The 12896-nt window shown below is 45.2% G+C and overlaps 2 protein-coding genes across 3 annotated transcripts; one reads left to right on the top strand and one right to left on the bottom strand.

The window, feature by feature from the left end:
• The first annotated feature begins 260 nt into the window (after positions 1–260).
• On the top strand, positions 261–9722 carry ASH2L (ash2 (absent, small, or homeotic)-like (Drosophila)). Of its 2 annotated transcripts, XM_010295978.1 has the most exons (15): positions 261–326; positions 1264–1409; positions 2158–2246; positions 2602–2696; positions 2831–2926; positions 3148–3243; positions 3480–3555; positions 5624–5717; positions 6096–6313; positions 6535–6702; positions 7057–7250; positions 7670–7762; positions 8083–8181; positions 8514–8573; positions 9042–9722. In XM_010295978.1, the coding sequence occupies exons 3-15, from the start codon at positions 2174–2176 to the stop codon at positions 9147–9149; spliced, it is 1470 nt and encodes a 489-aa protein (XP_010294280.1). In that variant the 5' UTR covers positions 261–326; positions 1264–1409; positions 2158–2173; the 3' UTR covers positions 9150–9722. The 2 variants fall into 2 exon arrangements, with proteins under 2 accessions (XP_010294280.1, XP_010294287.1); XM_010295985.1 differs by lacking the exons at positions 261–326; positions 8083–8181 and having other exon boundaries at positions 1270–1409; positions 9042–9149.
• A 725-nt stretch (positions 9723–10447) lies between these two features.
• STAR (steroidogenic acute regulatory protein) lies at positions 10448–12395 on the bottom strand (the record flags this gene model as incomplete). Its single annotated transcript, XM_010295996.1, has 6 exons — positions 10448–10588; positions 10644–10737; positions 10939–11123; positions 11667–11825; positions 11904–12031; positions 12282–12395. Coding segments are annotated over 6 exons (821 nt in total), but the record flags the coding sequence as incomplete, so codon positions are not given.
• Between the last annotated feature and the right edge of the window lie 501 nt (positions 12396–12896).

Below are 12896 nucleotides of genomic sequence, written 5' to 3'. Positions count from 1 at the left end.
CCTTCAGCCCCGGTGACACGGGGGGTGCCCAGGGTCCCCGGCCCCTGCTGCCCGGGAGGGCCCGGACTGCCCCAGTCCATGCTAGGCCCTGGGGCCAGTCTGCCCCAGTCCACACCCGTCTGCCCCAGACTGTGCCAGGCCCTGGGGCCAGACTGCCCCAGTCCACGCCAGGCCCTGGGGTTGGGCTGCAGCCCGTCACGGTTACACCAGGGCCGAGGTGGGGGCCCCTCTCAGGAACTCATTTCTGCTCCCGCAGTGGGGATGCCGCCCTGGTCGATGTCACCACAGCTCTGGAGACAGAGTCCGCCAACGGAAAGGACCCGCTGGTAAGTGGCTGCAGGCAGCTGGGGCTCGCTGGGGGAGGTCCAGTCTACGGGGGCGAGTTCTGCGGTGCTGGGACAAGGTGGAGAATGTGAGGGTGCCCGGAGCTGAGCGTGCAGCCGCGGGGTGAGGGTGCTGCCTGGCCGCCCTTGCCACCAGATGCCACAGTTTGCTTGTCCCTGCAGCAGAGCTGCCCTTGTGGTGGAGTCTGTGTGGGTCTGCGAGAGCTAGGGCTCCTGGGCATGGAAATTGGCCTTCCCTCTTGTGGGTCGTCGCAGGCTGAGGTCAAGGCTTATGCTTGCGATACCTGGTCAGCAGACTGCCAGCCCTCTCCCTTCTCCCATTCAGGTTTTTTTCCCCCCTCACCACCAGCACATTTTCGTAAAGGATTCTTATTTGCTAGTGATCTAGTGTGTTTGCACAGATGACAGGGGACATGCAAAGGCGTAAGGTAGCCATGGGTTGTATGTGGTAAAGGGCAAGTGTAGAATTTTTTTCTGGAACATAAAATGTTTCTTTTTAATAAATAGATGTCTGGCGATGCCTGACGTGTTAGGATGAATAAGCGTCCTCAGTTTTCCAGTATTACTAAGTCAGGGGTAAGACGAGGGCATAGAAAGTGAGAAGATAGTTACTGAAAAAACAAAATCTGAATGTGTTCCTGTGATTCAGATGAGAAGGACTTTCTGCTCTCTTAGCTCTAGTTTTAGTTCTTTAAAGAATTATTTTGGAAATTAAGTCCTCACCCATCTGACTAGTTCTGACTACCTGAATGTATAAAATAGTTCCAGCTCACTCACAGCATGGCTGTGTATTAGCAGGAAAGAAAAAAATGTATTCCTTCTAAATTCTCCTGTCTTGACAGGTTACTGCACAAAACTTCTTTCCTGTCTGATTCAATCTTTAAGCCAGTCCAAGTTTGCTGATCTGCTCTGGTTGTAGGAAGCTGCCGGGGACAACTCCGAAGCCTTGGATGCTCAGGCAGGCTCAGTTGATGAAGAGAACGGACGGCAGCTTGGAGAGATAGAGCTGCAGTGTGGAATTTGTACAAAGTGGTTCACAGCAGACACGTTTGGCATTGATACCACGTGCGTAAGCTCCGTTCAATACTGGGCATGAAACTTTGGTTAGCAAAAATGGAAGTATTTAGAGTGTAAATTGCCAAGGACCAAGGGGAAAAAAGTTTTCCTTGGAAACCAGTGTGTTGTGTAAATAACAAAAGCTTTACCCAAGGCAGCAGGAAGTGTTTATGTTCGTACATCGCAACATAAAGCTGTCTTTGCCCAGAGCCCAGGCCTGTGGGAGCCACTCGTGGACTTAGTGCCTTAGGGGCCTGTAAACATTATTTGAAAAGCAGAAGGGGCTTCAACAGACACTTTCAGTTGGTGTGAACAAAAATAAAATCTTCCTGTACATGAAAAGTAAATTTGGCTTGCTTTCTAGAACCTACGTGAGACTGACCTTAGACTTACTAAAACTGCTTGGTTGCATTTTGTCCCTAAAAAGTAATCTAGACTTCCAATTAAAATGAATTGATTCAGATGGAGCTTCTTGTCCAGAGCTTCCAGGTTGTTGTCTCTTATTTTGCTGAATGAATTTCAGGGCTTCTCTAAGACAAGAATATGACACTTAGCTTGCTTACATTATTCTCAGGAGCTTTGTGGCTTTTCTTGATGCCCATGACCTAATTTGATGAAAATACCATTAAACCTGTAAGATGCTTCTGGTTTTGGAGAGAGGATAATTAATCTCTTAGCCTGGAATAATTAATTTCTTAACCTGATGTAGTTAATTCTGTGTACACCAGAACTTACAAATCTGTGTGCTCTTTTCCAGATCATGTCTGCCTTTCATGACCAACTACAGTTTCCATTGCAATGTTTGCCATCACAGTGGGAACACGTATTTCCTAAGAAAACAAGCAAGTAAGTGTAAAAGCACATTCGTTGAAATTTTGTGCAAGGTAATCCTGGAGGCTTGATTTTTATCTAAAGTCGGCGGGAGGGTTCTGCTGAAACTTCTCAAAAATGACCAAAAAAATTCCATATTAGCAACAAGCATGTGTGGCTTTTTCTGAAAATGTTTTGCTACTAACTTGTTAAGATGGTGAAAATCTTCTGTTTAGTGAGGGCTGCTGAGTTAGGACAGAACTTGTGAGGGTTTTACTGTTATTCAAGATAGCGTGAGTGCTGTGTGGTTAGTCATCACTGTGCACATGGGTGTATGTTTGATCTTCCCCATGAAGTGTAATTGTAGCTCTGGTATATTTTTGTTTTTAAGATCTCAAGGAAATGTGCCTTAGTGCTCTGGCCAACTTAACGTGGCAGTCAAGGACACAAGATGAGCACCCGAAAACTATGTTCTCAAAAGATAAGGTATGGCTGTTATAAAAGTCATCATGGATTTACGTAAGCTATGATTTCAGTGAAAAGCAAGTTCAAACAAATGTTGGCAGCAAGACTTTCAGACCCACGCTGTTAAGACTCAATTATATTTAATTTTTTTACAGGATATTATCCCATTTATTGATAAATACTGGGAATGTATGACAACACGACAGAGACCTGGGAAAATGACTTGGCCTAATAATATTGTCAAAACTATGGCAAGTATTTGGAGTTAAATTCATGCAGGATTTTCTGTGAATGGTACAGTTGTCTGACGTTCATGTTTGCTGAGGTCTGGACTTAAAGCTAAATGGTGAAGATTCTAATGCTTCTTATGTAGTTGATATACATACTAATAGTAAATACTATGATTTAAACACTTGTTAATGAACTTGATATGATCTCACCCTGTGCAACCTAAACTTCTTCTCTATTTTAGTGTAAGGAAAGAGATGTATTCTTGGTGAAAGAGCATCCAGACCCGGGGAGTAAAGATCCGGAAGAAGATTACCCCAAGTTTGGACTTCTAGACCAAGTATGTAATTAGAGATGGGAGGAAAGTGTGCCGTGGGGAGTTTGGAGAAGGGGTGGGGGTTCTTTTTGCTGGTGGCTTATGCTCAGTCAAATGAGCAAAGCTTAGCCAAGTCACGCTGTGAGCCTGTGTGGTGCCAAGCGATGTGTTGGAGTACACCAGCACCTGGAAGTGCCGTGTTCAGGCTCGGAGTGGTAAATTTGACTGGGTCTGTACATCAGACTTTCTGTCTCTTTCAGGATCTTGCCAATATTGGTCCTGCATACGATAACCAGAAACAGAACAATGCTGTATCCACAAGCGGAAGCTTAAACGGTAAGGTCTTTAATCAGGCATTGTTTTTAACATTTGGGACTGAGCTGTGTTTCCCCAGCCCTATAGCTGGGTGTCCGTGCGATTACATCAGCTGAGATGCTGCAGTTAAACCTGTCGTGTGAACCGAGGTTATGCTTATTATCTTCAAAACATGTTCAGCCAGTCTTACCATGCCTTTCTATAGAGATAGAGTAATTTTACCTTTTTGGGAAGGTTCAACCTTCTTCTTCATGGCAGCCAGCTAAATCAAGATGTTTGCAAGAAAGCTGAGCTTGTCAATTTTCTTCCATAATGATTTTAATTTACCTACTTGTATTATTCAGATCTCCTGTTTCCCTCACTCTGCGATTTGAAAGTAGTTGGGGAAAGTATATGTTGTTCCTTACAATCGCTGCTTGCCTTTTACTGTTGTTTCTTCTTGTGGAATGGCAGCTGTGCTAACAACTTTGCCTAGCTCGCTGAGATTACTTACAGAAAGCTTACTGTAGTAGTATTAACTGCCGATGAGATTTCTTTGTGCGCAAAGCTACACCGTTCCGTATTAAACACGTTCAAATAGTACCGAAGAAGAGGTGTTTTGGGCTTTTTAAAACAGGCTTATAGATATCTAAGGCTGCATTGTCTTCATTTCATGCACTAGTGGGTTTTTTTAATTTCTGCAAGATTGACAAATATGTGGTGCCACTTCTGTTCTTACAGGTGGAGCCTCTTTGGGAGGTGAATATTTACCTTTCAGCTTCTAAAACTTGAGTATTATTGTTTGCAAAGCTTTTTTGCTTAATTATTTTAGAAGCTAAAGTCAATTAAAAATCAAAAGCCTGTCCTGATGTGATTGCAATAATACTTTATTAGAAACCAACAATTCCACATTTTTAATCTTTAGCAGTTAGAAGCTTTTAATTATCATATTCTGCCCCACTTGACTGGTTTAAAGTTTTATTTTCACTTATGTTTATTTTTACTTTGTATGATTTGACCTGATATTGTTGTAGTCTTGAATCTTAATGCCTCAATAAGTGGTCTGAATCTGTGAGCTGGTATGGTATTGTGATTGTTTAGGCAAATAAGTGATGACAAACTGGAGAGCCTAAATGTTTATCTGCACTAAAACTAGCAAGTGCAGTTGAGCTCATGTCATGTTTGTGCAGAATATGGTATTCCTTCAATGGTTTGAATCCCTTACGCCGTAAGGGGAATGCTGGTTATTTAAAAGCTGACTGTACTTTTAGTTACAACACCATGTGGGCATTGTAAAGGTGTTTATCTACAGTACATAAAAATTCTGTAGTCTTCCTTGTAAATCAACAGTGATTTCTTTTGAAATAGTGTAATGGTAAAATGCACATACAATTTAGTATTAAAATGTTGTACTGCTATTAATTGGATTACATTTGACATGTAGCTTTTCCTGTACTATAGTTTTTATTTATGAGTAAAAATTGTGTGCTATTATGTGAAATGATCCACTGTTTGATTGCTGTACTGATTTTGGTAATACTGAAGAGAAACACCTCTATTGCTTTTCATTTTTGCTCAACTTAGGTGTATTTTATTTTATAGATGGAAATTTAATGTTAAGTGCTTTTTGGTGTCAGAGTGTTTCTCCAGCATAGTTTGTCACTGGGATGATGAGTTTGCTTGAAATCAGATAGTGTGTGTGCTGTAGGTTGGGTTTTTTGCTACTGTTGCAGAAATAAATTTGAACTGTGACTGGAATCTCCATGAAAGCAAATAATAATGCTTTTGAGGGGGATCCCAATGCTGCTGTCTGTAGATCTTTTGATGACAGAAAAGATTCTTAATCTTTTCTTGAGCTCATTTTGTTGATAAATCTCACTTAGCTTCAACTCTAAATTTAGACATTTCAAAAGTTGACTAGAAGCTATGTGAAAGTTCTGGATTTTGCTACGCTCATTTTCAATAACGTCTGTTTCACATATAACCGAGGAAGGTACTTGAGCTTGTGAATCGATTTTAATTTGGCCGCTTCTGCCCCTTTGTGGAGATTCCATGCTCACGGGCTCTCTCTGATCATCAGCTGCTTAATACACCATGGTTTCTATGTTAGGGGGAATTGCTGCAGGAGGCAGTGGGAAGGGACGGGGAGCGAAGCGCAAGCAGCAGGACGGAGGGACCACGGGAACAGCCAAGAAAACCAGAAGGTAAGAGGAAGTATGATGCGCTGGCACAGCGACGAGCATCTGTAGCGAGGTGGTGTACGCTAGCCAGAGGGACAGCTTGAGTCTTGATGCTTTAAGCTGCTTTCTGCCTGCCCCTGCCCTTGGTAGATTTTTAGGTAATCATGCCATAACCCTGTGATGTTATCGATAGGTCACATACTAGAAATTATTTGAAATAGATGAGTATACGCTCATGCTGTAGATGAGTACATGGTCGTTTTGCACAGACTCTTGGAAGTAAAGCGGTGTGCAGGCCGCAAGCACTGCCATTAACAGCTCTGTGAGAGGTTGTCCTGGCGTGACTGGTGACTGAACCATCACCACTGTGAGATGCCAACCTGTAGTTTTTGTGTTTCACAGCGACCCGTTGTTTTCTGCTCAGCGCTTGCCACCCCACGGTTATCCTTTGGAACACCCCTTTAATAAAGATGGATATCGTTACATCTTGGCCGAGCCTGACCCCCATGCACCTGACCCAGAAAAACTGGAGCTAGACTGTTGGGCAGGAAAGCCTATCCCTGGGGACCTCTACAGAGCCTGCCTGTATGAACGAGTCCTCCTAGCACTGCACGACCGAGGTACAACGCTTGCTAATCGTATGCAAGTTGTATAGCCAGCTCTTCTTAGGGGGGGCCATCTTCTATAACTTCAGGTTACTGGTTATTGACATGTCAGATATAACTGCTTTAAGGGTTGCAAATGTTAAATCCATTTCTGTATGTTCATTTGCTGTTTGACATCGCCACACCTTAGAAACCACAAATGAGTCACTCATACCATCTTCTCTCATCTACTGCAGCTCCTCAGTTAAAGATTTCTGATGACAGACTGACTGTTATCGGTGAGAAGGGCTATTCAATGGTACGAGCCTCGCATGGAGTGCGGAAAGGAGCGTGGTACTTTGAAATATCCATGGATGAGATGCCTCCAGACACAGCTGCCAGATTAGGCTGGTCACAGCCATTAGGTAAATAATTTTACCAAATATTTCTTCGCAGTGGATTCCACCTGGGGCCTATATTTCTTTCCCCAGCACTTAGTAATTTAGACTTAAGGAGGGTAAGTCACATTCAGCTTGCCCTCTTCTTCACTGCTTTTCTTAAGGGGAGACTCTTTCTGCAGAGTGCAGAACTGCTGTACGGGTGGATCCTTTATGCTGTTGCACGCTTGGCCTTACTTAACACTGTAGTCAATGCATTTGTACTAATGGCAGTCATATTTGTTAACTGAATGTAATTACTGTTCCAAAACTTGAAGTGGGACACACAGAGGGGCTCCTGCTACACTGTGGATGTTCATGGAGAAACATTGGTTTCCGCAGGGAACCTCCAGGCGCCTCTGGGATATGACAAGTTCAGTTACTCCTGGCGCAGCAAAAAGGGAACAAAGTTTCACCAGTCGATAGGGAAACACTATTCATCTGGCTATGGACAGGGTGATATACTGGGATTTTACATCAGTCTTCCAGAAGATACTGAGACTGCCAAATCACTGCCTGACACTTACAAAGATAAGGTGAGGTGTGGAGTTCACTTTTGGATTAAGTGTTGGCTTAGGTGGACGAGTGGAAAACCTCACTTCTGCCCCCTTTGAGTGCATCCTTTCCACCCTACCTCTGGGCACCACTGTGGCTCACAGCGGAGAGGTCTCCAGCACTGATCTCAAGAAAACAAAATGCACAGAACCACCCAGAGGTTCTGCAAGGGAAGACTCTGCATGGGCTACTGAATGAGATTGGCCACATCTCGTTTCATCTTCTCTTCCCCTGCTGGTTCTCAAATATTTGAGATGTGTGAATCACTCCTCACGGGCACTTTGACAGAACAGGCACGCCTATCCCAGAGCCGGGCTCCTGTAGGTCTGACGTTCTTTAGTATGTCACTAAAGGTAACAGTTTTTCTGGCTTCTGAAGTGGTTGTTTTCTAATATTTCAGGCTTTGATCAAATTCAAAAGCTACTTGTACTTTGAAGAGAAGGACTTCGTGGACAAAGCAGAGAAGAGCCTAAAGCAAGCCCCTGGAAGCCAGGTAGGTTCAGCGTTGGTTAGATGGAGGATGCAGAACTTCAGGAGGAGTGGAAAGCCTGCTGAGATTGGTTTATTGTATGTATTAATCGCTTACTCATTAGTTCTTCATCAGAAGCAAGAATGCTTTCATTAAAGCAGCAATAAATGTGAACTTAGCAAACCAGCTGCACCCTTTGCTTGTAATGTTATTGTTGTCACTTAAGTAATTGTCTGTCATCAGGTAAAGGAGTGTAGGTTAAGCTGCCTCTTGAGAATTGCTTTGTAGTTCACAAGTAAGATCATGAAAGTTAGCATCAATGGAAAAAACCTCTTCCTTTTCAGATAATATTCTTCAAGAATGGTGCCAGTCAAGGAATTGCCTTTAAAGACATCTTTGAAGGAGTTTATTTTCCTGCTATTTCTTTGTACAAAGGCTGCACGGTAAGTAACGTATCTTTGACAGCTAACTCCTAAGTCCATCATAGTTTTAGTAACGCATAGGGTGTGGGCACACTGGGAGCATGTCAGGCAAGTGAAGAGGCAAGATGGGAATTACTTTAGTGAAGCAACTCAAACAATGCTGCTGTTCACTTGTGTGTGTGATGTAACTTTATCAAACGGCTGAATGAACACTCTCCTTCCACGCAGATGATGTTTGTTCATGTGGTCTTGCACAGGGTGCAGGTAGGCTCAGGAGTAGGAGCGGGTGAGGACTGAAGACTAAAGAAATTTACCCATTTTTTTGGATCTAATGACAAATGTGTCTCCCACAGGTTTCTATAAACTTTGGGCCGTATTTCAAGTATCCACCTAGAGATATCACTTACCGTCCGGTAAGTAATAACAACTAACTGAAGCTTTTTACCCCCCACTTTTGTGATAGCCTCACAGTATTTAAAGAAAAGGTGGTTGAGATTTTGTGGTGGTGGTGGGAGTTGATTTATACCAAGCCTGTATCTGTTTTCGTCAGTCTTTGTACTTGGCTAGTGTGGACAAAAGGATTGTATTTAAAAATATTTAAGGACAGATAGCCTAACAAATAACTTAGCTACATTTTAACTAAATAGTAGATGCTGGCTTGTTCCTCCTGACAGCGTGTAAAGTCCCTGTTCTTGCCTGTGGTAGCCTCTTTTATCAGTAAGAGGTCTGAATTCTTGTTTAAGGAAATTTTCTTCCCCTCACTAATGTTTTTTGAGGAGGAAAACAGTCCTGGGAATGCTGCTGTACAACAGGGCTAGTCACTCTTTGCCCTGAGCCTGTACATCATGACTTCAGCTAACTGTCTTTCATCCCCTTTGCAGATGAGTGATATGGGCTGGGGTGCTGTAGTAGAACACACGCTGGCAGATGTACTGTATCACGTAGAGACGGAAGTTGACGGAAGACGAAGTCCACCCTGGGAGCCATAACCAAAGTAGGTGGCGCAGCGTTAACAAAAATGACACAGTGGGTATCCAGTCAAGTGGTTTTTATTACAGAGGAACATGCATCACTCAGAGCAATCAGCCAATGCGTGAAGCCAATGCAGCTCTTGGTGGCAGGTGTTATGTATATTTGTTACCTGCTGAAGGTTCACGCTCTACCACTATGCTGGAGTCTAAGTGAATGCAGTTCTAGTATGTATTGTGCTATTTGTGGGCATCTCTTGGAGTCTTCAGTAACTCTTACAGTGTAGCTCGCTGAAGAAGCAAGTATTGTGTTGAGGTAACTTCCCAAGTGATGTACCTGGGTCCTAACAGTCACTTGGTCAGTGAGAGCAGGCTGTAGCTGGACCTGCCTGCTGTATGTAGACTTGCAGAAGCAATGTTGACACTTCTGCTCAACTGTTTGGCCAATTGTAAACAGCAGCTTCCAGCCAGAAGGATTGTGTTGTAACAAGACTACTGCATGTAAGACTGAAATTTGGGCTTCTGTCCAAACTGTATTTTTTTTTTTTCCCCCAAACTGGAAACCAGTTTAAAAATAAAGGCTTTAACTCTCACTTTTTTTTTGTCTTGTGACTTGTTGAATCTCAATTCATAAACTCAAAGTAGCTATACTTTAGAGATCTCTCAAGCTGACTATCTCCTGCTGCTTACTGCATTGACAAGTTGTAGAGGGCCTCCTGCGCACTGATCATCATTGCAGAGCTTTGAATAAATAAATAATTTGACACTCTGTGTGTGTCTGTACAGGAAGAATAAATTAGAGCTAATTTTTAGTTAGTAAGTGCTGAGTTTGTGGTTTGGGAGAAGAAGGGGAGTAAAATTTGAGGTTTAGTCCCATGTTTGTCCCAGTGAGTGTGTGCTGGTCCTGCCTTCCCAGGCTCGTGCCTGGGACTTCGCTAATAACTAATTAGCCAAAGCCTTTAATAGTAGACACCACTAATTACTGTCAATAAATAAATAAAGCTTTAATGAATTAGGGAGGTTGCAGGGACTGGACTGGGCCAGCACATGCTCAGTAGAGCAAATGCAGGATATACCTCAGATTTTTGGTCCTGTGTTTACACAATGAGCCTGTGCTGGCCCAGTCAGGCCCCTGCGAACTCCCTAACTCATTAAGTTTCAATAAATAAAGCTTGACTTACTTATTGAAGCTACATATTAATTAGTGATGTCTGCTATTAAACAGAGGCTGTAATTAAATTGTATCTGACTTGACTTACCCCCTTACACCATTCCCTACTTTACCCCTGAACAAAGCCTCACAACCCATGTCTGTGTGGTCAGCAGTTCACGGCCACGGTCTGGGCCAGGCGCCCCCGGAGGTGGTTGGCGAAGTCGACCTGCGTCTGGGACAGAACCTGGTTGATAATGGTCTTTGGCAGCCAGCCCTGGAGAGGAGCAGATACGGCCCGTGAGCTGAACTTGCCTCCAGTGCAGCTCCTGCTTCTACTTTGAAATGCTCGCTGCAAAACTTACCTTCAGGTCAATGCTGAGAAGCCACGTCAGCTTGGTTTGCGAAGGGCTGCCAGGCAGCGGGCGCAGGACCATACATGTGGGACCGTTCTCAGCTCTGTAAGAGGATGAGCGCACACGTTAGAAAGCAACGCCTGACTTTGGCCCCGAACATTACAGCCGTGCTGAAGCACTTCGTGAATTAGGGTTTCCTTCCGGCTGATTACTCTGAGCCCCTACTAAAAGCTAGTGTGTGAATCTGACTTCTGTTACACACCCTGTAAGTGAAGGCAAAAGGTGAGTACCTTATAAATCCTACCTTATAAATCCTTCCTGTTCTGGCATAGCTCCGTATTTTGTGGACATGCCGGCCAGGACACAGGTGGAGCCGCGTCTCTTAGAGCACCGGACGCTCACAAAGTCCCGTGGGCCAACAATGTTACCGGGGGTAGCGGCTGCCTTCTCGTGGGTGATCACTGTGTCCTTTCCAATCTTCTGGAGAATCTGGACAGTTTAGAATCAAAACGTTCATTTGAAGTACTCACTTCAAACCACAGCTAAAAGCTAGCTTTGATTTATAGTCAGAAAAATTGCAAATGTCTGTTTCATCCCAGAATGCAGAACATTAGTTTCCAACACCTGAAAAGGGAAGGTATTTCTCTTTATTCCAGACAAGCTGTGGAATAGCAAAATGCTCCTCCATGCCCGTTGGGGTACTGTGCTATTTATCCTCCAGTAACAGTACAAATTAACAACAGAACGGGCCTGCTAGCTTGCAGTGAAGTGCGTTTCCTACAAGAGGAGCAGCAGACAAGCTGCTGCAGACTGACTGCTGCAGAAGCAACGTGGTTACTGCAGAACAAGCTCTATGTCTGCAGCAGGAAGTGGATGAGATAAAGTCTGCCTCCTCCATTCCCAAAGAACAGGTGGAGAAATCCCTGGGCGCCTGCTGCGATGGGCAAAGCGATTCTTTGGCCCTTCCACTGCCGCTCGGAACTGCGCATGTGTGTGAACCCCTGGCTGAGACGGGTCTGACGTGTCTCCTACCTTGACTTCCTTGACGTTGGGATTCCAGTCTCCCATCTGCTCCATGTTGTCCACCAGCTCACTGTACACTGTGTCCAGGGGCTGGTCCACCACCACCTCGAGTCGGAACACCTTGCCCACGTCTGGGAGCACTTTGCTCAGCACTTTGTCTCCGTTATCCTGGAGAGGGAAAGGCAGAATTAATACCACAAATATTTACAGGAAAACTGCGCCACTGCTGCAAAACAGAGCACCTACCACCACCGTCTCCGTCTTCCAGCCATCCTGGTCCCCGAGGATGCTGAGTGACTTCTGGAGGGCTTCCTCTCCTTGCTTGATATAAGACATTTCCATCTCGCTGAAGGGCTTCTCCTCCAGCCTGGAGCCTGCACGGGATCAGACAAAAGCAGCAGCGAGCGTAAGAACACTGCACGGCTGACTAACGCATCATAATGCCAGATAAGCTTTATCTACATCAAATACGCTTCCCCGTGCCCAGGGGCTGGGGAAGTAAACGCAATTCCCACTGCTTGCCTGCCTTCGCTGTTTGTTTAGCAAAAGCACAGGCTGCCCACAAGCGGGTTTTCCTCCAACCACCGGGCAGGAAGGGCCAGACCCCGTCTGCTGGTCACTTACTGAGCAAGGAGCTTCTTCTGCGAACCTGGTTAATCCACGTGCTGGGTCCCGTGCTGCGGCAGGCGAGCTTGCTCAGCTCCTGGCTGATGGCGACAGCAGCTTGTCTTCTCAGACCTGAGAGCAGAAAGCGCATCACTCGCCAGCACCAGAGGGTTTGCCTTCCCCCCCGCCCCCAATTTTATCATACGACATTGGAAAAGTCTCTGCTTGCCCCCTTCACTGCAGTCCCTAGAGGCACAGAGAGCAGCTGACTGCCACTCCACTGCTCTGGGGCAGCGGCTGTCCTACACAGTCCAGCCGTCGCTCTCGTTCCGACTCGCACAGCACACGGAGAGCGGACAACAGTCGTGAAAACACGGAGGAGCAATCACGCAGGTGCCCAGGAAAGGCTGTAGGGGACGGAGTACAATACAAAATCCCTGCAGCCAGCAGGAACATTACCTATAGCTAAGTCCGCATTCAGCAATGGCACACGGCCATCCCCCTTGCACCCCAGAAATGGGTCTGGCGGCAAAGAGTGTCATGGAGACAGTAAAACACAAAACCCAGAAAACAACAGGGCATGGGGAGAGCCCCCCCAGAGCCCCCAGCCTCCACCCACCCTGCAAGCCCAGC

The sequence above is a fragment of the Phaethon lepturus genome, unplaced genomic scaffold (genome assembly GCF_000687285.1).
Source record: "Phaethon lepturus isolate BGI_N335 unplaced genomic scaffold, ASM68728v1 scaffold23090, whole genome shotgun sequence".
NCBI classification, from domain to species: Eukaryota; Metazoa; Chordata; class Aves; order Phaethontiformes; family Phaethontidae; genus Phaethon; species Phaethon lepturus.
Note: the sequence above shows the minus strand (reverse complement) of the source record. Positions and strands in the feature narration are given on the sequence as shown.

Coding starts and splice junctions, on each gene's coding strand:
- ASH2L (XM_010295978.1), top strand. CDS start 2,174: ATGACCAACTACAGTTTCCATTGCAATGTTTGCCATCACAGTGGGAAC. Junction 6,314..6,534: donor CCTAGCACTGCACGACCGAG/GTACAACGCTTG, acceptor CATCTACTGCAG/CTCCTCAGTTAAAGATTTCT. Junction 8,574..9,041: donor GAGATATCACTTACCGTCCG/GTAAGTAATAAC, acceptor TCCCCTTTGCAG/ATGAGTGATATGGGCTGGGG.